Source organism: Hyperolius riggenbachi, chromosome 11 (assembly GCF_040937935.1).
Source record: "Hyperolius riggenbachi isolate aHypRig1 chromosome 11, aHypRig1.pri, whole genome shotgun sequence".
Classification (NCBI taxonomy): domain Eukaryota; kingdom Metazoa; phylum Chordata; class Amphibia; order Anura; family Hyperoliidae; genus Hyperolius; species Hyperolius riggenbachi.
The window spans coordinates 195,508,042-195,533,065 of record NC_090656.1 but is presented as its reverse complement, the minus strand read 5'-3'; the positions used below and the strand labels follow the sequence as shown (position 1 = coordinate 195,533,065).

General features: G+C 43.9%; 1 protein-coding gene across 25 annotated transcripts in view; it reads right to left on the bottom strand.

The window, feature by feature from the left end:
- MADD (MAP kinase activating death domain) overlaps positions 1–25,024 on the bottom strand; it is a 191,926-nt gene that overhangs the window by 103,677 nt on the left and 63,225 nt on the right. For 16 of the 25 annotated variants that reach the window (XM_068260535.1, XM_068260543.1, XM_068260538.1 and 13 more), the window contains exons 4-9: positions 23,664–23,967; positions 23,381–23,512; positions 20,735–20,848; positions 20,568–20,648; positions 18,446–18,502; positions 7,060–7,232 (exon numbers count right to left, since the gene is read on the bottom strand). In XM_068260535.1, coding sequence (XP_068116636.1) covers positions 7,060–7,232; positions 18,446–18,502; positions 20,568–20,648; positions 20,735–20,848; positions 23,381–23,512; positions 23,664–23,967 — 861 coding nt within the window. The remainder of the gene's footprint in view (positions 1–7,059; positions 7,233–18,445; positions 18,503–20,567; positions 20,649–20,734; positions 20,849–23,380; positions 23,513–23,663; positions 23,968–25,024) is intronic. The other 9 variants (XM_068260541.1, XM_068260557.1, XM_068260546.1 and 6 more) reach the window with 1 other exon arrangement.

Below are 25,024 nucleotides of genomic sequence, written 5' to 3'. Positions count from 1 at the left end.
TCAAGGAAATTAAGTGAACACAGCCCCCAAAATTAAAAAAAATATATGCAAACAAAATGTATTAACCAGTAATTAATTTATTTTGGCACTAAAACAATTCATTTTATGGCTTTAAAGTGGATCCGAGGTGAACTTTTACTCATTGCATAATTGTGTTCCTTTCCTATTGTTTATAGGGCATTCCTCAAGCCAAATACTTTGTTTTTGTTTTAATACTCTAATTCCCTATAAACTAAACAAGCCACGCCCACAGGTTTTCAGAGAGCCTTGGCAGTAGCAAGGGCTCATGGGAGCTCAGTCTGGGCAGGAGGAGGGGGAGGTATTACTAGCCAGAGATTTCAGAGGCAGAGGGGAGGAGGGAGGAGGAGGGGGATTAGGATCAGAGTGCTGAAGATGCAGATAAGCCTGCCTCTGTGTAATGTTTACAAACAACATGGCTGCTGTCGTATCACAGGATTAAATATAATCATATTCTATTAAAGCTGTTTGCAGCTAGATTTGCTGTGTGATCTAAACTTTAGATAAGATATATAGACAAGTTACTTGTTATAGTTAGTTTTTCATCTCGGATCCGCTTTAATCTACTTCAGATGATGCAAGACTTCTAGAGAGCATAAGTGTAAGAGTCTGTAACAGGGAAACCAGGGTACAAAGACTTCGGGACAGTGTCCATGCAGTTGCAGTGAGATTAACGAAAGAAGACTTCTGTTTGACTGTGATGGGTCTCAGTATGAGGGAGAGTTGTGAAAGGGAACCTGAAGCAAGACTGATATGGAGGGCTGCCATATTTAATTCCTTTGAAACCATACCAGTTGTCCAGCAATTCCATTGATCTTTCCAGCATCAGTAGTGTGATCCACACACCCGAGACAAGCATGTGGCGAATCTTGTCAGATTTTTGTCAGAAACACCTGATCTGCATATGCTTGTTTTTACAGTTTGTCGCTAAAAGTATTAGAGGGAGAGAATCAGCAGGACAGCCAGGCAATTGGAAATAGATATGACAGCCAACATATCCCTCTTCAGGTGTCTTAAAACTAAATAGCATGAAAACAAGAGCAAAACTGGAGCAGAGGCCCACAGCAAGCATTCTGATTGGTTGCTCTGAACAATTGCTCCATTTTTGCACTAATTTTGGTTCAATCATCTTCACACTGGTTTTGAGAAGTCTGTCCACATTGGCTGTTTTAGTTTCATTGGTGTCTGCCAGAAAGCTTTTGTGGCCTTGCAAAATTTTGGCTTCTAATTAACATTAACTGAAAAAAAAAAAAAGTTTTCAAGAGCTTTTCTCAACATACTGTAGTACTGCAATCACTCCTAAAGCAAACTGAAAATGAACATGCAATCAGCTAGCTTGATTGCTTAGCAAATTAAAGCAATTATAGATCTATTTCAAGTCCCTTTCTAGGCAAACATTTTTTTCTTTATTTAAACACGGTAGCTGCCTTCCACCTTCCATTAGTAAAATCTAAAACATGAATACATTAATACAGATCCTAATCTTCCCACCTTTATTACTCTTCATCAGAGGTGATCCTATGACTTGCATTACAAAATGTTGTCCCTCTCCCTGGGTCCAGGGGAGGTTGCCTTCTAGGAGGGAGAGGTGTGGCGAAGCAGCAACTTCACCACCTCTCCCAATCAGAACTCATGGGTGGTTCTATCACTGGATCCAGCACAAGGATCAACTCTACAGAGTTAAATTACTCCACTGTGGTCCTCAAGTCATGGACATAAAGACCCATATGCAATTTGCTTTTTCTCCAAAGTTTTCTCCTAGGTGATAATTTTTTATCTTCTTTTTAAAATAACTTTTCAGCATTTTGCAATTGTAAAAAGTACCAAAAGTAGTAGAAAAATCACTATCAAAACTATTTTGTGTATTTTCTTGCTTGCTGGGGAATTAAAAGGCATTTTATTAACACTGAGAGCAGAAGACCCTCGAGGACGAAAATCACTTCCTGCACTGCCCCAAATATACCGCTACCAGGGAAACCTCCTTTAAGAAACTGATGGAACCATTTCCAGACTTTCACACATTAGAGGATGAGAGAAAACACAGCATTCTACTAGGAGAAGAGAAACCCACTGTGACAATTGCTGCACACTATGTCACAGCATGCCACAGACTGAGAGGAGCATAAATGAACTGTAAACTCCCCCCCCCCCCCAAAAAAAAAACAAACTGATAACTCACTGCACCCACACCCTATCCCATTCCATGTCCCCCATTCCCCCTGCTTTGGCAATGCCTGTATTGAAGCTTGGTCATGCCAATAAAGCCATCTTTGATTTGATTTGATTACAAGGTGTGAAAATATCAACTTGGAGAAATCGAAAGAGAAAAAGGGAATTGCATGTGGGCCACAGAGTAGGTAGGCACGTACATGCAAAATGGTTGCCACGGAAATGTGGGTGTCGGAAGTAGGCGCTGATAATCTACCATTGGGCATTGTTAATTTTGATAGTTAAAAATTGGTAAATGCAACTATCGCTAAATCTAATTGTATTTTCACGCAAACCATCCTTCTACCGATGCCTAACTGACCCCATCACCACCAATGCCTAACCCTAATTGATCCCATTACCAATGCTTAACCCTAATCGATCTCCCAACAATACCTAACCACCCCCCATAACCACCAATGCCTAACCCTAACCAATCCCTCACAGATGCCTAACCCTAATTATTCCCATTACCAACGCTTAACCCTAACCGATCCCCCACCAATACCTAACCCTAACCAATCCCTCCATCAATGCCTAACCCTAATCGATCCCCACACCAATGCCTAATCTTAACCAATCCCTCCACCAATGCCTGGACAAACAAGCAAATCAGGTGTTTAATAGAACTGGATTTGCCGCATACTTGTTTCAGGTGTGCGATTCAAAAACTACTGCAGCTAAAGAGATCAGCAAGACTGCCAGGCAGCTGTATGTAAAAGTAAATAAATAGACCAGCCCCATATCCCTCTAACTTCAGGGGTCCTTCAATGCAAACTGTAAGCAGCGTAAGGTGGACATACATCTCTCGACTTGGCGGCTGAATGACCAACCGATTTGATAATTATCAAATAGGATGAAAATCGGTGCTGCCAAGTCCGTGCCCGATCAATGATGCAACCAATTCCGGGCCAAAATTTGTCACATGTATTGATCGGACAACCTGCAAGATGTCGCGGTTGATGGGGTGCACAGCCGTAATGGCGAGCGATATCAGGACGAGTGATGAACGCGACGAAACCCCTGGCGCTGTTCCCCCTAGTGTATAAATGTGCCTCAGTGTGTGCATTTACCGTATATACTCGCATATAAGCCGGCCCGCGTATATGCAGAGATACCCACTTTTCCCCCAGAATCCAGGAAAAAGTGATTGACTCGCGTATAAGACCCCTATCCAGTGCAGCACCCTCCACAGTAGCCAGATGTGCCCCGAGAGCAAGTCAGCCCCAAGGATGTTACAGCTGTGTCTTAAGAAGCCATAGATTTAAGACACAGCCAATGTCACACAGGCATGAATTCCCGATCATTGCACTGCTGACAATGCTGCTTGCACGCTTCACTCCACAAGCCAGGGGACACAGGTAGTCCTGAGCAGCGCACTCTGCACACCATGTTACAGTGGATGTGGGGCACGGACACAGCAAGGAGCCAGCTGGCAAGAGCAGGATCACTAGTGCACAATCCTTAAGCTCCTCTGCCAGGAACAAAACCTGCTCCACCATCCGTTATGCTCCTCTGACTCGCATATATGCCGAGGGGTTAACTTTTCACCACATTTTTTGTGCTGAAAAATGAGGCTTATACAGGAGTATATACAGTATACATAACCTGCCCTGTGTCACCACCCACCGTGCGGTGCCCATCTGTCTGTCTGTGGTATACACGCTACAGGCACATTACACGTGGCATGTGTGATGTCACAAACGTGCCATATGCTATATGCCATTGGTGTGTATAGGGCTAATGGAAAAACGTGGGATTCCAAAGACGGATGGGCAATGCGCAGTGGGCAACACAGGACAGGTAATATATAAATGCACATACTGTGGGGGCACATTTATGCACTAGGGGGGTAGTGGCCAGGCAGCCGATTCCAGAGAGATTCCATGCTGAAATCGAACGGGAATCGGCCTGTGGTGTATGGGCAGCCAACAGATCTCCCTCTAATCAGATTCAATCAGAGAGAGATTTGTCTCTTGTAGCAATATTTAATAATGTGGGCTGTGGCTGATGTAAGAATCGCACCACTTAATAAAAGAGAGCCCACCTGTGATTTGGAACAACTGTAATTTAGTAATAGAATCAGGAAGCTCTACATGTGCTTATCAAATTTATTTAGTACAAAATCGCTTTAGTGACAAAACAGCTAATAAAACGCCAATTAAAATCATGAAGGACATGAGGGATGCGTTAGGCTGAGGCTGGGTGGCCACTACTGAGGTTGACCTGATGGTGATTAGTGGAAATGTGTGATGGATCACTCCTTCATGTCTTCATGTTTTTAATTGGGGTTTTATTAGGGGATACCAATCTGTTTTGTCAAAGCGATTTTGTACAAAATAAATTTGAAAAGCACATGCAGAGCTTCCTGATTCTATTACTACATTACAGATTTGTCTCTTGGTAGAATCTGCCCATTATCGCTAGATGTATGTCTATCACAATAAGCAGGAAGTGCATCCAAAGAGCCCCTTTTCAGGCTGCCTACACAAGGTTTACAGGAAAGGGAAGTGTTATTGTATCCAGCCATGCAGGGAGTTTCCTATTTGAACACACCTGAACTATCAATCATTTACAGTGAGCACAACTTCACATCTCTTTCAGCATAAACCCCCTCAGAGACGGTCATGGCTCTCCACAGCTCACATATCATGACCTGCCTTTATTACCCTCCTCAGATGCTCCAGGCATAAATTACAAAGAACTCCAGGTAACCAGCCAGGATCTGGTAACTAATCACAGAGCTTAATGGTCAGAGGTCACCGTGGCTGAACGGAATGATCACATAACAGTGTACTCACTGAACAGTGGCATGAGAACCAACCTGTTCAGCACAGGAGCCCTGAAGAAACTGAAGACAAAATGAAATAGCGAAGAGCTCCAGAGTAGTCCACTTATATTAAATCACTCCTGGAGTCTCTGGCCGCCAATGAGTAATTTGCTAAGAAGTGTATATTCTGCACAATGTACTATCCTGTTTAAATCTTTAGCATAGAGTTTAAATCTTTTAGCATCAGAGTAGCATAGCGAGTGCTACAAACTTATGCCTGCTAATTTGCAATGACGAGGGCTCCACTCGTCCTGTCCTGAGCCCCTGCAGGTCCAATCATGTTAAAGTGAATTGAGCACCTTTTTTATCATTCAGGACATTTCTATAGCACATGAAAAATGCATGCCGACAATCTGTTTCATTATTAAAATAAACTTTCACATTTACCTTGTATTTTACATTCACAGTAGATTAATTACCCTGTTTCAGCAGGGCTACCCGGCCGTCCCCGGCCGCAGAGCTTTCAGGTTCCTAATTGTTTTATTGGGCTAATTACCAAGAGGTAAACAATGCTATTAGACAACAAAGGGGGTTAGTAATTAGGACTGTTTCTTTAAAGACCTAGTTTGTGTCAATGTGTCAAGATAACATCTCTGACTTCTGTAAATAAGGAATGTGAGAAGGGGAGGGGGGAACATGGCAGCTTCTATGCCAGGAGAGATTCCATTGAAAGAGAATGTGCTCAGTTCCCTTTAAAGGCCCAACGGGCTGCCTGTCACTTGACAGGAAACTTGACAGGCAGCCTATTGGGCCAATCAAAGTGCGGGGATAACGACCTTTAAAGTGATTGGACCCGCAGGGGCTCAGGGCAGGACGAGTGGAGCTCTCGTCATTGTCAATTAGCAGGCATAAGTTCGTAGCATTCGCTATGCTACTCTGATAAGGCACGTTATCTCTGGTAAGGCATGCTATTTATTATAGTGAATCAACCCTGATGAGACTTTCTGGCAGATTTCCTGCCAGATAGATTATTTCCAGCATGTCCGATCTGATTTCCGATCGATTTTCCATAGAAGTGAATGGAAAATCGATCAGAAATCAGATTGGACATGCTGATATAAAATATGAAATAATCTATCTGGCAGGAAATGTGCCAGAAAATGTCATTATGTGTACCTAACATTATTCTCATGGCTGCAATCACTATCTGCAGGGCTCTTCCATCCCAGGAAAATGACATAGGTCAGGTGGCACATCGAGAGCCGTATGAGGAGGCAGCAGTCAGCTGCAGAATGCACAATTAATTCCAATTGAACAGAGACCGGACTATTGCATTTTCACAGGCTAACATTATGTATCAACTTTCTTACTGTAGAGTCTCTGTTATCTGACACAGACAGATTTTCCCTGTTGCCGGTGTAATTTCCGATTGCTTTATGGTTCAAGCAATCAGGGGCCTAAATGTAACACTAACCTCCACCCACAGTGGAAACCACCTAAAAAAGCTCGAGGAACTTTACTGCCTCCTCTGCACTGCTCCCAATGCACATATGACCCAATGGGGGTCAGGTGACCCATCGGGAGCCTTAAAAGATGCAGCAGAGGAGCAGTTACCAGCAGGAAGTGAAAAGGACCGGTTTCCTGAGCTTTTGTAAGTGGTTTCCGCTGTGTGCTGCATTGCATTAAGAGACAGGGAGAGAGAGGCAAGCCACCATAGCTCACCTGCTAACAGTCAGTCAGTTGAGACTGCCGGTTGGTGGAGTCCTGGATAACCGTGAAGCTACTGTATCGGAATTGGAATAAGTCTGAACTAAACAAACCTCTATCAGATTGTGTGAATAAGATAATCTGCAGTGTATATTACGAAGCTTACAGTAATGCTGCTTATGTGCTCTTCTTGGATTTTCCCCAGGCCTTGGGTACTTTTTTGAAGTGACTCACATGCTTTCCATCATCAATAAACAAGATATTGAACTGCTTGAAATATGCATATACACAATTAAGAAAAGCCCGAGAAACAGTTTCGTATAAATATTTACACCCAGGAATAGCGGGCATCTTACCGTGTCGCCACATCCACAGAGTCAACGTCGTTTCCATAAATAAGGGGGTTGAATTCTGTAGAGGGGGTACCCTGGGCATCATTATGGGGTCGGAGCATGGAGGCATCTGACGTCTCATGGAATCGGTCCAGGTTAAGGATGGGCTGGGTGTTCAGGCTCATACTGGCCAGGGCCTGCAAAGATCATACAGATACACTGATCTAAGCTGTGATCCTACATGATAATAACCTATATGTGTATCATTCAGACAAACAGGTAACAGCTTCCAAACTAATCTGGATACATATGCAAGAATTTTTTCTGGTAATAACTGTAGACCCACAACGGCCTGTTGTGTATTATAATCCCCTGAATATCTTGTGCGGATTTCTGTCTTAAAGCGGACCTAAAGTCTTGCACAGCAGACAAGGAAAACATATATAGTTGCTGAGAAATTCACTGTGTGCGAGTTTAGAGAAAAGAGCCTGCCTAATTACCCCTTATCAGCTAGTAATCCGCAAGTGTAATTCAGGGCTGTCAGCTGTGCAGTCACATGCCCGGTGTTCTTTGCTAATCTGTAAACACTGAAGGTTAAAGGCACGTACACACGCCTGATTTATTCAAACAACGAGTCGTCAGACCCGCAGCGGGGCGGCCGTTCTATCGGCAGTTTCCCTGTGTGTACAGTCTGTTGGCAGTAGGGGCGTAACAATAGGGGTTGCAGAGATTGCGACCACATCAGGGCTGTTGGGCCAGAGGGACCACCGAAGGGCCCTCCCTCAACTACATTATTAGCTCTCTATTAGTCCTGTGCTCATAATAATCACTTCTATAGATACTTTAAACAGTAGGGATCATTAACCACTTCGCATCCAGACCTTGTTTTCCCCTTATTGACCAGAGCAGTTTTGACGCTTTAGCGGTGTCCCTATTCAATCAGCAATAACTTTATCCCTACTCACTACACCTAAATGATCTATATATAGTTTTTTTCAAGACAAACCAGGCTTTCAATGGGGGGGATTTAATCCCAAGAACAATTTTGTTTTCTATGCATTTTAATTGAAAAAAGGGAACACAAATTAAAAAAATGCATTATTTCTCAGTTTTTAACAATTACAGTTTAAAAATAAAAAGTGCCACAGGGATAAAACCATTCCACCAGTTAATGTCCCCCCTAATATAGTCAGATGTGCCCCGAGTATCAGCCCAACTTTCCCAGTTTAGCCAGATGTGACCCCAATATCAGCACCCCCGTATAGTCAGATGTGTCCCATGTATCTACCACCCCCCAGTACAGAGAGACCGTAACGCCGCCAGGATTGACACCTCATTATAGGCAGTTGTGTCCCCAGGATAAAATTTCCCCCACTATAGCCATATGTGCCCCCAGAATTGCCCCCCCCCCCACCAATTATAGCCAGATGTGCCCCCAGTATTAGGTTACCCCCCCCCCCCCCCCCAGATAACCAAATGACCCCCAGTTACTGAGATGCCTGGCAGTTGTTTTGCACCCCCAAACCGCCCCCCCCCCCCCCCAGTGTGGACAGGCAGCCCCTCTGTGCACAGATGCCAAAAAAATGTGAATAAAGGCGTATTGCCGGTGACCCGGGTCCCGGCTTGATGACGTCATCAAGCCGGGACCCGGGTCACCGGCAATACTCGGCTGAGTTCAGAGATGGGATCGGATACTCGGGCTGCAGGCTCATCGCTGGAACGAGGTAAGGTGAGAGAGGCGGCTTTATTTACATTTTTTTTACCTATCTGTGCACGGAGGAGGGGAGATGAAGGATCACGCAGTTTGCTACAGCGGTGATCGTTCATCCGCGGGGGGGTCACTAATTGGCTACAAGGGAACATGTTCCCTTTTGCCAATTAGTAAGGCAACCGACAGTGCCGGGGGGTGCGCTCTGAAGCGCACCTGTTCCTGCACAAAAGGGCTTAAGGCAGGTCAGTATATCTACGTCGCTGTGGCTTGGAGAGTGCCACAGCTGACGTATATATACTGTAGTGGTGGGGAAAGTGGTTAACAAACTGTTCCCTATCCCCTTCTTGCACCTCTGACTCTGTAGTTGCCATTGGCAGGTTCTGGTGTGCCGTATCAATTGTTGTTATGTATAGAGTGCTTGGGGGGGCCCCATTGTAAAACTTGCATCAGGGCCCACAGCTCCTTAGCTATGCCACTGGTCGGCAGGATGATAAGCCTGGTTTTGACCGATCCGCTCGGGAAACTGTTGCTAGAATGGCCGCCTTGTGGGCGGGTCTGACGACCAGTCATTTGAATAAATCAGGCGTGTGTACACGCCTTTACCCTTTCTGTGCTCCCTGGAATTAAATACTGCAGGTTTATTAGTTAGTAGTTCTAACAAATAAATGTTTTTTTCTTTAAAGATTTTTATGCTGTTGCTTATCTTATCTTTTAGAGCAGAAAGGAAGTTCTGAGTTCAGTTCTGCTTTAACTGCATCTAAATTTGCTGATACTCTCAATAAACCCAGGCCTTAAAGAGAATGTATAGTTCTTTTTTCACCTTAAAGTACTAAAAAGTACTAAACAAATATATCCTTAAAAAAAAAAAAACTTTTAATATGGAAATAGATTTGATTACAGCTCCACCAGTTGGTGTGACTGGCAAGTTTTGTAAATACTTGGCAGGTCTGCTCTTGCTGCAGTGCCGTAAGGGCCGGTTCACATGGGCGACTAAAAACGGCGGTTGTGGCATTCGTCATTCAAACTTTGTCCATTCAAATGAATAGTAGCGCATTTTAAAGGATGGTTATGGCTTTTCACATCATTAATGTAAACACGGCGCTAGATCCCGATGTCTCATTTTGGATGCTACATATAGCAACCCGGAATCAGCTAAGTTTGGCGCTTCCGTGTCCCCATACGGGGCTCAAAACGCGACAAGGAATCAATGGGTACTGATGCCAAATTTTTTTTATTTTTTTTTTTAAACCAAAAAGAAAAGAAAGTGTTTAGTATTGGCTAAACGAGATGCCGGCAGCAGCCCGTGTGAACCAGCCCTAAAGGTAAGCCAACTACAGAAAATCAACAGAAAGCCAAACATGCCCATATAATCTACGGTGTTCTTGAACTTTGGATTGTCTTTTCAAATAAACAGGTCCTGTATGGATTAGCTACATGCATCCATTCTGTCTCTGTGGTGGCAGACTACAGACAGGAAGTGGGAACACTTGAGGAATGGAACTTTAGAGACAGAGTAGAGGTATGTAAGCTAATCATGCTTCCAAACAGAACATGCACAGATATCCAGATGTTGAGTATACTTCAACTACTGAGCACGTTTAAGCTAATTATATTACCTTCATTAATGGCCTATTGTACGTAACATCTCACATTTACACTTTAACCCCTTCATAACAGAGGCGGATTGCCCATCTTGGCAAAGAGAGCAAGTTTTGTCATTTTGCAGTGTTTACATTTAACCATTAACATCTGTTTGTGGTAGATATTTATCACTGTAGAGGGGAACCTATGGACCCCTCCAGAGGCTTCGCTGACCCTCCACGACCGCTCCGCTGCTGGCCGGGACGTCTCCTCTCTGTGAAGCACTCTCCTCCATGCACAGGCGTGGCTGCACTGCACAGGCGCCAGTAGGGTTTACGCCTGTGCAGAATCACGGAGCTGCCCTGCATGAGCGTCTCTGTGCTACAACTTTTTGCTCCAATCTTTACAATTGGTTGTGCACAAGCACAATGCAGCCACGAACTTCGGGGGTCATAGGCACTGGAACTGCCTAGCGGAGGAGGGTTGGGAAAGCCTCTGAAGGACCAAGAGGCATACCCCTCCCGAAGTAAGCATCTAAATTGTAAGATTGCAAACCTCACAGGTTTGCTTTAAACCACAAATGTATAAAAATAAAGATGAGGACTGTGCAGGAGTGGGCTGTTCCTTCTATTTGTACAAAAATTGAGGGGAGCGCGGCCGCGAGCAACAGTCTACATTAATGTGGAATATTTGCATATCTTCAGAAGATCACAGTGGAGTAACGGGGAAGCACAGGAAGATCAGGGAAGCTTTAGGATGATCCATAGGATTCCCTCTACCGAAGTAAGCATCTGACTTTTCTTTTTTTGGTTTGGCTTCAGGTACCCTTTAAAAACACTGCCATTCACTATATATCTACAACAGATAACCAGGGTTGTGGGTTGTAAAGTCGGGTTTATATTTGTATATGGAAATTTGCCTTAAAGCAAACCGAAGTAAAAATAAAAATAAACTTATGAGATAATGAATTGTATGTGTAGTGGCTCATTGTTTTTCCAGTACAGGGAGAGTTAAAAAAAAAAACGTCAGTTATCTATGCAAAAGAGCTTCTCTGAGCCATTTGACCCAACTTGGGTTGAAGACCGTCCTGTTTTCTGAAGTACTTAAACAACCAAGAAACAGTGAGAGACAGCTTGAGATAAAGTTTTACTGCAGGAAAATGCAAAGGGTCATTATTTCTGCTTTGTTTTTATAGTTTAAAAGACAGAGTGTGGTTACTGTGACAGTAAGATACAATGTTATTAAAAAAAAGCTACAGTATATAACTGAAAATCAAAATATGGGACACTTTTCTTTGCTACTAATGTTCTATTCATTATCCGTACTGTACTACAAATACAGTTCATTATATCATAAGTTGTTTTTTTCACTTCAGGTTTGCGGTTAACCAGACTGTCATGCTAAACCAGTTTCTTCTGCAACAGAGTCACAGTGAGGCAGACTGGACAGGTCTGCCTCTGCTAATATTTCCCAGCATGCATCTCTGAGACACTGATGTCAGTAACTTAATGAGGAGCCTAATCACTATTAACTGACCTTTTTTGGTGAAAAGTTAACAAAAAAACTGATGATGCTAATCATACTAATAGTACTTTGCACAGACAAAGACCAACTAAACACAAAGCTGAACAAGGTAATCTGAAAGGCAATCTGCATGATAAGTGAATATACTTAATGTATAGAAACAATGTTGTGGTCAAAGTTCCTTTTTCGTGGGAGAAATGTGCTTTCAAATGCAATACAGGGGAAGGGGAAGGGCGGGCCTATCGGAACTGATCATGTGATTCTCAAAAAATTAAAGGTGGCCATATATCACTTGATGTGTGGCCAGATCGACTATTAGATAAACCCCTGTCTGATTGAATCTGATCAGAGAGGGATCTATTGCCTGGTCAAACACTGCACAGCGATTTCCAATACATTTCAGCATGGCATCTATTGGAAATCATCCTGTCGCCTGGCAGGTAACCCCCTCAAGTGTGTCTCAGTGTTATAAACTCACCTCTCTGCAAGAGCAACACCTAGCCTCCTCCCGCATTCGGCATCATTGCAAGTGCCTGTACCACGTGACTCCGAGCATGTTGACGTCACAACATGCGTGAGCAGACGCTCGGGGTGACTGAACACCTGAGGTCATGAGTCACGGTGGCGCTGAACACTGTTACCGCCACACATCCAATCAAGCCCCTGCAACCAACGATTTTAGCGAAGGTTAATCGCACTGCAAAATCCAGAGATGAAAGGCACCTTAAAAAAATAGAAGCCATACTGGATTTTGCGGCAATACAGTAGAAAACATGCTGCTGAAGGTGGTGGAAAAAGGCGGCACCAGAGGTAGTGACATGGGTGGAGCATAGACAGTTTGCACATTTGTACCAAAACTTATTTTTCTCATATACACTAAACGTGTGCGCTTTCAGAATTTACAATCTTCAATTTTGAGCTTAGCTGGGCGTTACATTTCTGGATAGAGATTTAATTTTATTTTAGGCATATACAGTGGGGTGCGAAAGTTTGGGCAACCTTGTTAATCGTCATGATTTTCCTGTATAAATCGTTAATTGTTACGATAAAAAAATGTCAGTTACGGTAAATATATCATATAGGAGACACAAACAGTGATATTTGAGAAGTGAAATGGAATATATTGGAATCACAGAAAGTGCACAATAATTTGTTTAAATAGAATTAGGCAGGTGCATAAATGTGCACACTTGTCATTTTATCGATTCCAAAACCTTTAAAACTAATTATTGGAACTCAAATTGGCTTGATAAGCTCAGTGACCGCTGACCTACATACACAGGTGAATCCAATTATGAGAGAGAGTATTTAAGGGGGTCAATTGTAAGTTTCCCTACTCTTAATTTTCTCTGAAGAGTAGCAACATGGGGGTCTCAAAACAACTCTCAAATGACCTGAAGACAAAGCTTGTTCATCATCATGGTTTAGGGGAAGGATACAGAAAGCTGTCTCAGAGATTTCAGCTGTCTGTTTCCATAGTCAGGAACAAATTGAGGAAATGGAAGACCACAGGCTCAGTTCAAGTTAAGGTTTTAAGTGGCAGACCAAGAAAAATCTCGGATAGACAGAAGTGACAAATGGTTAGAACAGTCAGAGTCAACCCACAGACCAGCACCAAAGACCTACAACATCATCTTGCTGCAGATGGAGTCACTGTGCATCGTTCAACCATTCGGCGCACTTTACACAAGTAGATGCTGTATGCAGAGGAAGCCTTTACTACGCCCACAGCACAAACAGAGCCACTTGAGGTATGCTAAAGCACATTCGGACAAGCCAACTTCATTTTGGAATAAGGTGCTGTGGACTGATGAAACTAAAATTGAGTTATTTGGGCATAACATGGGGCATTATGCATGGAGGAAAAATAACACAGCATTCCAAGAAAAACACCTGCTGCCTACAGTAAAATATGGTGGTGGTTCCATCATGCTGTGGAGCTGTGTGGCCAGTGCAGGGACTGGGAATCTTGTCAAGGTTGAGGGATGCATGGATTCCACTCTGTATCATCAGATTCCAGAGACCAATGTCCAGGAATCAGTGTCAAAGCTGAAGCTGCACCGGGGCTGGATCTTTCAACAAGACAACGACCGTAAACACTGCTCAAAGTCCACTAAGGCATTCATGCAGAGGAACGAGTACAACACTCTGGAATGGCCATCTCAGTCCCCAAACCTGAATATAATGAAAATCTGTGGTGTTAGTAAAGGCTCGTACACACGCCGTACTAAAGGGAACGACGGGTCCGTCAGACCCTCCCGCTGGGCAGGCGTTCCAGCGACAGTACAGCGTGTGTACAGTCAGTCTGCAGACTGAAAAGGTTGTTTCTGACCGATCTGCTGAGAAAAACATTAACATATTGCTGATCTACTGCCCACCAGAAAAATGCTCAGACTCCCTTAAGGAACTTGTAGATCTCCTATGCAACCTAACACTGGAACACCCCAGATGGATTGTTCTTGGAGATTTCAATACATGGGTGGATGACTCCTCTACACAATTTGGAATAGAGCTACCTCGTGCCTTACATGAACTGGGCTTCTTCCAATCAATCAGCTCTGCTACTCACAGGAAAGGTCACACTCTGGACATTATATTCCATACTGGGCTGTCAATAGCCAATGTGGAAATTAATCCTGTTGCCTGGGCAGACCATCACACTATCCACTTCTCCCTCTCAATAGCAGCTGTCAAACACCAGGTCAAGAATCAAATAAAATATCGCCGCTTAAAAGGGCTAACACCTCAACATATCCGAGATAACCTTAGCTTTGATGAATTGACTGACTCCAGCTTGGACCCTGATACTCTGGTGTTTAACTACAACAAATGTGTGTCCTCCACCTTTGAGACCATTGCTCCTCTGTGCACCAAATATCTTACTCCACACCATCATGCACAGTGGTTTGATAACGCTATAAAAGAGCTCAAAAGACAAGGCCGAAAACTTGAGAGACTGTGGCTCAAATCTCAGTCCCCAGAAGACAAACATGCCTTAATCCTCCACTTGAAGAACTACCAAAAGGTAATCACGGGAAAATAAATCATCCTTTCTATCACAAGAGATTGCAAATGCAGTTAACAAACCAGCCCAACAGTTCCACACAGTGGAAAAACTCTGCAACCCGGCATGTTTAGTCTTCAAAGGACCTCTGTGACCAATTTGCCCATTTCTTCACAAAGTCTCCGCTATAAGGTCCGCCATCCAACTTACCGCATCTGAGCCTAATATAGCGCCGAAGACCATTAGCAGAGACAACGTAACACCGTGGTCAAACTTCAAAGAAATTGATGAAGAAGTCACATCAAGCATCCTCCTTCACCTCCGCCTAACTACCTGTGACCTGGATTCTGGCCCAACACAGTTTATGCTGAACTGCCCCGACTTGTTCGCCCCGGTATTCCTCAAAATTGTTAACTGTTCCTTACAATCAGGGATATTTCCTGCTTTACTGAAGGAAGCAATAATCAGGCCTCTCCTCAAAAAACCCTCCCTGGACCCAGATGCAATGACCAGCTACAGACCTGTCTCTAACCTCCCCTTTCTGGGCAAGCGAATTGAAAAAGCTGTTTAACTCCAGCTAGAAGCCAAAATCCTACAAAACAACAGTTATGACCCATTCCAGTCTGGCTTCAGGAAACACCACAGCACTGAAACTGCCCTCATCCAAATATGCAACCACCTGCTCATGGCAAGAGACAGAGGAGAGTGCTCGATCCTCATACTGCTAGACCTTTCTGCAGCCTTTGATACAGTTGACCATGACATCTTGATAAACAGGCTACAGGAATACTGCGGCACTGATGGCATAGTTCTTCAGTGGTTCCAGTCCTTCTTGAGTGGCAGAACCCACAAAGTGTCTATGGGGCCCTTCCTGTCCACCCCTGTATCACGTAAGTATGGGGTGCCCCAGGGCTCAATCCTCTCCCCCCTGCTTTTCACAATTTACATGTTACCACTTGGAAAACTAATCCAAAAACATGGCTTGATATACCACTGCTATGCAGACGACACCAAACTATATCTTTCCTTCAAGCCTGGTGTGACAGACCCAACTCAAACTATAAACGCCTGCTTACGTGAACTACAGCAATGGATGAATGACAACTGGCTGAAACTAAATGCAGACAAAACTGAAGTCCTTCTGATTGGAGTGCAGAGCATGATAACAAAACAACTTAACTTGCAGTCTTCACCACTGGGAATAGGAGGTACGGATCTTCGCAGCTCTGATCATGTGCGTAGCCTGGGAGTTCTAATTGATGGGGATTTAAACTTCAGAACTCAAATCTCTGCTGTGGTAAAATCATCCTATTTTCTCCTGAAGAACATTGCAAAAATCAAGCACCTCATCCCCTCAGAAGATCTGCCAACCTTAGTCCATGCCTTCATCACATCCCGACTGGACTACTGTAATGTTCTCTACACTGGCCTTCCAAAAAAAGGTCTTGTACCGCCTACAGCTGATACAGAATACTGCTGCCAGACTGCTAACTAACCATCCCCGTCACTGACACATAACGCCAGTCCTGCATCTCTTCACTGGCTACCTATAGAATGGAGGGTCCTATTCAAGATCTGCCTACTGACATTTAAATCCCTGAATAATCTAGGCCCTGGATACATGAAACATATGTTGCAGCTGCATAGCAATCCCAGCATTCTCAGATCCACAGGTTCTAATAATCTAGTCATACCCAGAGTCCACTTGGAAACTTTTGGTCCCAGAGCCTTCTGTCATGCTGCCCCTACGTTTTGGAACTCCTTACCTCAACAGATCAGGACAGCTCCATCCCTGGACGTGTTTAAATCCAGACTGAAAACCCACCTGTTCAGTTTGGCATTTGCAGAAATATAACTTTTGTTGTGTGAATATTTCATCCTACTACCAATTACTGAATCTGAGAGAGCCTAAGCGCTTTGAGTCCCATGGGAGAAAAGCGCTATAGAAATGTTATTGTATTGTATTATCAGTCTGCAGACAGACTGTACACACGCTGTACTGTTGCTGGAACGCCCGCCCAGCGGGAGGGTCTGACGGACCAGTCGTTCCCTTTAGTACGGGGTGTGTACGAGCCTTTAACCTCTTGAGGACCATGGTGGTAAACCCCCCTAAGTGACCAGCATAATTTTACATTAATTGGCCACTGCAGCTTTAAGGCCAAGCTGCAGGGCCGTATACCTCTGCACACAAGTGATCTCCCCCCCCCCCCCTTTTCTCCTCACCAACAGAGCTCTCTGTTGGTGAGGTCTGATCGCCCCCCCTGTGTTTATTTTTTTTTAATAAATATTTGTTTGTTTTTTTAAATATTTTTTGACAGTTTCTTTTTTTTTTTTTCTAAATCCCCTCCCTCCCCCCAGCCGGCCAATCACGGCGATCGGCTGTCATAGGCTTCTGCCTATGAGAGCCGATCGCTCTCTTGTCCCCCATGGGGACAGCCGTGTCACACGGCTGTCCCCAGTGCAGCGCTGCTGCTGATCGCAGCGCTGCACATGTAAATACACGGCGGGTTCGCCGTGTAACAGTCTCCCGAGCAGCAATCGCCGCTCGGAGACTGAAGGCGGAGCTCAGCTCCGCCCACCAAGCGGGAGATGCGCGCGCACCGTGTGCGCGATCTCCCGTAAACTGCTGCCCCAGGACTTTCCGCCAATTGGCGATAGCTGGTCCCAGGGCTGCCGCCGCGGCCACGCCTACTGGCGTGACGCGGGCGGCAAGCGGTTAAAGGGAGCTGTCTATATTCGGAAACCATGAAACCTGAATGAACTAGAGATGTTTTGTAAAGAGGAATGATCCAAAATACCTTCAACCAGAATCCAGACCCTCATTGGAACCTACAGGAAGTGTTTAGAAGCTGTAATTTTTGCAAAAAAAAAACAAAACAAAAAAAAAAAGGATCTACTAAATATTGATTTCATTTATTTTTTTAAATTTATGCATCTGCCTAATTTTGTTTAAACAATTATTGCACACTTTCTGTAAATCTAATAAACCTTATTTAATTTCTCAAATATCACTGTGTGTGTCTCCTATATGGTGTATTTAACTGACATTTTGTATCGTAACAACCAATGATTTATACAGGAAAATCAGGACGATTAACAAGGTTGCCCAAACTTTCGCATCCCACTGTATTATTTGGGGTTTTAGGTACCAAAATAATAATTAAAAAAAACCTTGATAGGCCCTCATTAAGAGACTAAAACAGACCGACTTGTTGGTTACAACAGGTCCCTGACATCGTAAATAGCTTTTCTGTTTAGTGAACAACGAAAGTGCAAACAGATAAAAGTGGTAAAAGAACACAAAGCAAAAAGAAAAAAAAATATGACAATTATTCTGGCCAGTATTAATTTGTTACTGTCCTGTGTACAGGATTAGCTAATACAGATAACCCTCTCTGGATCAAAGCAGCAACTTGATAAGCCTAAGCTGATCTGATTAAGTATTAGATTCTGATCTATGTTTTCTGTGTATAGGCTGAGAGCCGCCATGTGACCACAGGAAATGCATAGATACAGCAGATCAGCGGCTAATCTGGAGATATGAAGAAAGAACAATTAGTAAAAGAAAGAAAGAAAAAAACAGGAAGAACCTTGTTATCGGAGGCGAGAAGGCGCTGCTGCGTGATCACGGACATGCTGTGCAGACACTGAGAGGACGTCACATGACAACACCAGCGGCCAATCAGAGACAAGACGGACACATGAGCACAGAGAAGACAGGATGGTGGGAAATAAATTACCAATCACAGAGCACAGATGAGGAAATGGAGAGAAAAGCTTGTTCTTAGAGAAAAAGATCAGATGAGGAATACCTAAACTCTTGCAGAAAAAAAAAAAAGCATAAAATAAATTCAAATGCCTTAAATAAAGTGTTACAATACAGAACCCAAGATAATACAGAGGCAGTGAACTAGGATCCAAGCTTAGGAATCCATCTAAATCAGGGGTCCCCAAACTGTTCGACCGTTTAAGACTACTGGAGTTCAAAAATTGTTGGGGGAATTCAAAATATTTTTTTTTTAAATGCTGCAATCACCCCACATTTGAAATGCGCCAATTACCCCTTACATGAAATGCATGTCATAGTATATTTCGTTAGTGGGGACAATTAAAAAGGTTCAGCATGCCACGCACAGCCTACAAGCCAAAGTTTGAGGACCACTGATTTAAATGGAGCTGCTTTTTGAATTATTGATACAGAAGGTTGTATTAGAATTATAGATACAAGGTACAAAAGTGGAGAGGGCCGATAGAGAGGGGGGGAAGTAAAGAGAGAGAGAGAAAGAAGGAAAGAGAAAGAGAAAGAGAAAGAGAAAGAGAAAGAGAGAGAGAGAGAGAGAGAGAGAGAGAGAGAGAGAGAGAGAGAGAGAGAGAGAGAGAGAGAGAGAGAGAGAGAGAGAGAGAGAGAGAGAGAGAGTGTATGTATGAGAGAGAAAGACATGAGGTTGGGGAGGGGCAAATAGAGAGTGACTGAAAGGGCAACCAATAAAAAAGGGAAAGGGGAGGAGAGTGGAGAAGGAATGAAAGTAGGGGGAAAAAAAGAGAGGAGGGAAGGAAAAAAAAGGGAAGGGGAAAGGAATGGAGGAAAGGGAAAGGATAGCAAAAGAAAGAGAAAGGAAGGAAAAAGGAAAGAGAAGTGAAGGGAAAGGAAAAGATAGGAAAGAAGTAACAAGGGACAGTGCAGGAGAAATGAGAGTGTGGCAACAGGAACTATGTATATTCCTGATATTGCTCTAGCAACAGGAAAGCAAGAGTGAGCAAGATGGAAGCACAGGGGAGCATAAGGAAAGCGAGAGGGAAGCAAGGGCGAGCGAGAGGGAAGCAAGGGCGAGCGAGAGGGAAGCAAGGGCGAGCGAGAGGGAAGCAAGGGCGAGCGAGAGGGAAGCAAAGGCGAGCGAGAGGGAAGCAAGGGCGAGCGAGAGGGAAGCAAGGGCGAGCGAGAGGGAAGCAAGGGCGAGCGAGAGGGAAGCAAGGGCGAGCGAGAGGGAAGCAAGGGCGAGCGAGAGGGAAGCAAGGGCGAGCGAGAGGAAAACAAGGGCGAGCGAGAGGGAAACAAGGGCGAGCGAGAGGGAAACAAGGGTGAGCGAGAGGGAAACAAGGGTGAGCGAGAGGAAAGCAAGGGTGAGCGAGAGGAAAGCAAGGGTGAGCGAGAGGAAAGCAAGAGTGAGCGAGAGGAAAGCAAGAGTGTGAGAAAAGAGAGACAGAAGCTAAAGTATGAAAGAAGCAAAGGTCTAAAGGAAGTTTGAGTGTGAGGGCAGCAATCCTATGTGATAAACAATAGAGAGTTGTGATAAACAATAGAGAGGCAACAGTTTGCGAGAAGACAGAGAGGGAGAGAGAAACAAGAGTGAGAATCAAAGACATGGAATAAAGATAGCAATAAAAAAACCCACAGATGGAGTAGGTTTCATTTAAACAATAAGCTATATAGAAGCACACAAAACGTATAAAAGAAAGGATATCAGGAAAGACTCAGCTATAAAAAAAAAAGAAAAAAACAGCCAAACTGCAGAAAAAAAAAACCCACTAAAAAGCAGATGAAAACAAATAGATAAACGAAAAAGCAGAAAAGAGATTGGGGCTGTACAGTACAGGAGCTGAGAAAGAAAAAAAAGTGGAGTGCTATTAAACTTTATAAATGATAGCGAGTGGAAGGTTAAACCATATAAGCCAGTGGCAGGAGGACAGAGATATGGATATCTTCCAGTTCACCTGCTTGAGGTGCTTCTTGAGTTCTGAAGCTTCTGGTTCTGGCAGTGGAGGCAATAGCTCTGCATTGGTTGGTACTACCACCTGTCAGAGAGAAATGAAAACGTTCATTGGAAACTTGGCTAATTATGGGCGTTTTCACCCAACAAAGGAGAAGGACCAGAACTCACCCTGTTGGTGTCTAGATCCACAAGCCATATATCATCCGGGACTTTAAAATCAGATTTGTAGAGGAAGAAACTGGCGGGAACGCCAATGATATATGGAGTTGGTGCCAGCAGCAGCTAGAAAAGGAAAGTTTTCATAATATTACAGTACCAAATAAACAGCATTATACAATTGAACAAGTCTGAATATTTTCTACAAGACAAGTCCAAGAAAGGGGTAGATTAAGGACGGGAGTCAGGGAGAATTCATCTTTCATTCGCCAGGAGATGGCAAACTCTGCTAAAACAATCACGCCTGGAATCTGATAGATTTGCTGCCCTCTGCCCTTATTTGTTTGCATGTAGAAACTAGCCATGGAGTGCTTTGCATTGCCTACACATTAACAAGAAAAGTCACAACAAGATCTTTTAGAAACAGCAAAAAAAAGAAAAAAAGGTCCAGAGTCCTTTGTTGTGCAATTCCAAAAAATGTAGACTTATGTATTCCTTTGTTTGATCGGGAAGGCACTGTTCAGGGTATTCACTAAGTGCGGTCCAACTTCGTGGACATGGAGTAGAAAGCACCAGCAGTTTTTGTCAGGAGTAGACAAAGAATCAACTGTCTTTGGGGCAGAGCCAAGCGGGAACAAGAGGTGGGCCTGCTGGAGGAGGGGGGCTGACACAGGAAACAGGCTGGACAAGCAAGAGCTCTTGCTTGTCCAGCCTTGTTGGACAGCGCTGTTTGAACAGCCTTGTTGGACAGCGCTGCTCTAAAAGAAGAAACACTTCACAATCGAACTACAAGCACCAGTTTTAGCTTTGTGTAGGAGGTGCCATCACCTTTTATAAATGGGTTCACAAAGGAGTGCCTGGTCTTATAACTAAAACCTGCACTTTCAGTATGGGAAACCTATGTCAAAACTAAGCAGTGAGCTGAGGTTTCTGCCCCACCCACTCAGTGTGCTGCATGAGCTCAGCTTTGTTTGAATGCCCTGCATACACTGCTGACCCCTATTCAGAAAGCAGCTGCCATGGGTGAGGTTAGCAAAATTTTAAATGGACTTTTCAATTAGGATTTGGATACAAGGACATTTGACTATATAGCCCCATACAGACTGATATGGATGGTCAATGTGATGCAAATAAAGTTTGAGTTGATGCATGATTATGCAAAATTTTAATGTAAATGTATACAGTCCAGCAAGGGTTGTTCACTAAATTTACCCCTAAGTTAGTGGCCTTTGCTATAGGGGCTGCTTGTCTTCAGGGGACCTTTTGCATACATGGTATAGTTTCCCATATTTGGCAGGAACTGCCCAAATTCTTGTCTAGGATCTTCTAAACAACCATAGCCAAGGACCCTAAAATTTTTTCTAGGTTTTTCCAAACCTAAAAAATGGAAACATGTAACCCATAAACTAGTACAACCTATTGTTGCATCTGTGGGACTTCGTATAGCGTCTAGATCAGTGGTCCTCAAACTAAGGCCCGAGGGCCGAATGTGGCCCCGAGGCTTTTTTACCGGCCCCCCACACACAAAATGTATTATAGATGCAGTCAGCTACATCTTTAAATATTGGTGGTCTGCATATAGAATGAAGCTAGAAAGCAGTAATTTGCTGGTTTCCTACCAAATTCCACATCAGGTGACATTGCTGTCCAATTGGACTGCAGGTTGTCACCAGGGTATGCTTCACTGTCTGCTGCACAAAGACTTCTACATTATTTTATGTATACTCCGGCCCCCCAGCAGTCTGAAGTATGTTGACCCGGCCCCCGACCCAAAACGTTTGGGGACACCTGGTCTAGATGGAAGCAGCCTGGCCTTTCTTCCTCACAAATTCTGGAAAATGTAACAAAGAAATTGAGATCTGAGAAGATGAATGCCTGTATACAAGATAAAGAGTACCATATCTCGAAGATATGGCCACCCTACCTTGATGTCGCAGATAATGCCCACAATAATTAAAACCCTGATATGTACCACCTGTAGCAGGCATGTTGACCTTTATTGTAAGGCCGCATACACACTCTCTACTTACATCGTCGCTGACATTGCGCTGTGTTGCTATGCGGCAGAAGGACGACGAGCGGCGCATGCGTGACTTCAGGAGGCGTGCGGGTGAGCGCTGTAAACAATGGGATTGGCAGGGGAATCAGCGTTGCTGGGGTTGAGTAGATTCTTCCGGCCGATGTCTTGCTGGTGGGGTGTCAGGGTTCATCGGGTGCCACAGGCGGTCCTAATCAGCTCAAGTCAAGCCCGTGTACGAGGCTTTAGACTCATGCTCTCATACTAGGAAGAAGGTGCACCATATGCCAACCGCTTACACATTATGGACTTCACTAGTTATATCGAAATATATGTATTCTTGGGACTAAACATATACACTAGGATCTCTATTTCTGCTGACAACTGCTTAGGACTCATGAAGTCATGAGGTTCATTTATAATTGTTAAAACTGTTTCCTGAAAGGGATTTCCTACTTTACGGGATCTTTATGGTTTGTCACTATGATACATTACATGTTTTAATAAAGCTCTTTTTGAAACTAAAAAGGTCAGCAAGGATGGCACCGAGACTGAGCTATGGACAGTAGTCACTAGAAGAATGGTGATACATCAACAAAGTACATGTCAAATGCGAATGGCAACAATTCACAACATCATACCTGCTCAGCAGAGGCCATACACGTAGGCAGCAGAGGGATAACAGGAAACATATATTCCAGTGGATAAATCATGGACACAAAGGCCATTACGGACATTGACAAAGCATTGTAGTCTCGAGATTGCAGCACCACCTGTAAGGATGAAAATTCCAAATTTAAAATACCGTACTTGACAAAAACAGACACCCACATGCATGATGCTGAGTTTAATTATGGAAATAACCACACAGGCACAGCTGATCCGTATATCTGTTGGAGCATCTCGTAGCGCTATACACCGTACCTTGTGTTCAAGCAGAATGCAGGACAGGACTTGTAAGCAGGCTTCCACTCCCAAGAGTTCTAGCGGCAAGTGCAGAGGGAAATCAACCAATGAAAAACGAGAGGGGTCAGGAAGGGCAAAAGTCAAAGACGGTTGCAGTTCCAAGGGCAGAACCTCCACATCAACCCTCTTCTGACCAGGTACGGCGACTGGGGAACGTAGCAGGCGGTAGATCCAAGCTTCGATTTCACGCAGGTCATGCATGAGAACGTTGGACTTCTCCTCCAGCTGCAAAGCGCCAGTGAAGATCCTCCACATGGTGTCTCTGAAAGACAAACATCAGTCATTAGACCAAATGTAGGAAAAAGCACTCTTTCAAAGATATGAGTCACCAAGGCAATCGGTATACATTTATATACTTTTTCACAATAGAAAATTATAGAGATTTTGTTGTTTTCATTGTAATATTTTTTTTTAACAGCATCTCTTTATGGTTTATAAACACAAACAAAAAATTAAGAGAACAATCTCCTACCTCAAACTCTTGTTGCAACAAGAATCAAGGGCAATAATTATAACAAAACATGGTAAAAGAGTAGTCATATCAGTATATAAACCAATTATTATTATTATTATTCCAGAGAGTGGGGGCAGCCCTAGTGAAGTCCTGTAATCGTGTATGGGAGCGAGATACGCGCGATGCGACCAGGCGCAGGTTGTTGGAGGCTCAGAGTGGGCGGGGTGGTATGTGCCTGTGGACAAGATCGGAGATATAGGTTGGGCAGGTGCTGTGCACCGATTTGTAGGCCAAGCACAGAATTTTGAAATTGATCCTAAAGTGGATGGGGAGCCAGTGGAGGGCTTTACAAAGGGGGAGTCGTAGAGTCGCTGCGAGGGGAAGAGTTTATCAGTCTGGCTGCTGCATTCATTACCTATTGAACGGGGGCAATACGGTTAAAGGGGACGCCAGACAAAAAGGAATTTCAATAGTTTAGGCAGGAGAGGACAAGGGCATGGGTGAGAAGTTTAATGGTGTCAGGCGACAGGTATGGTAGGTGCAGATCCTGTAGATATTACGGAGGTGGAAGTTGCAAGATCTGGCAATACTTTGGATGTGGGGGGCAAAGGAAAGTGTAGAGTCCAGGGTAACACCTGGACAGCGGTCTTGGGAGGTATATCTAATACATTCATATCCATTTTTAAGAAAATGCTTAACTCCTTGTGGATGGGAGCCTCTGGTCCAAAAGGCTTTTTTTTATTCATTTTTTCACTTCCCGATTAATGTGATTGGCTCACAGTGACCTGGAGGTCAGGAGCCCATTAAAATGGCTCCTGACAGATTTACGGAGCTCTGCTAAGTTCTAAACCAATGGGAACGTGCT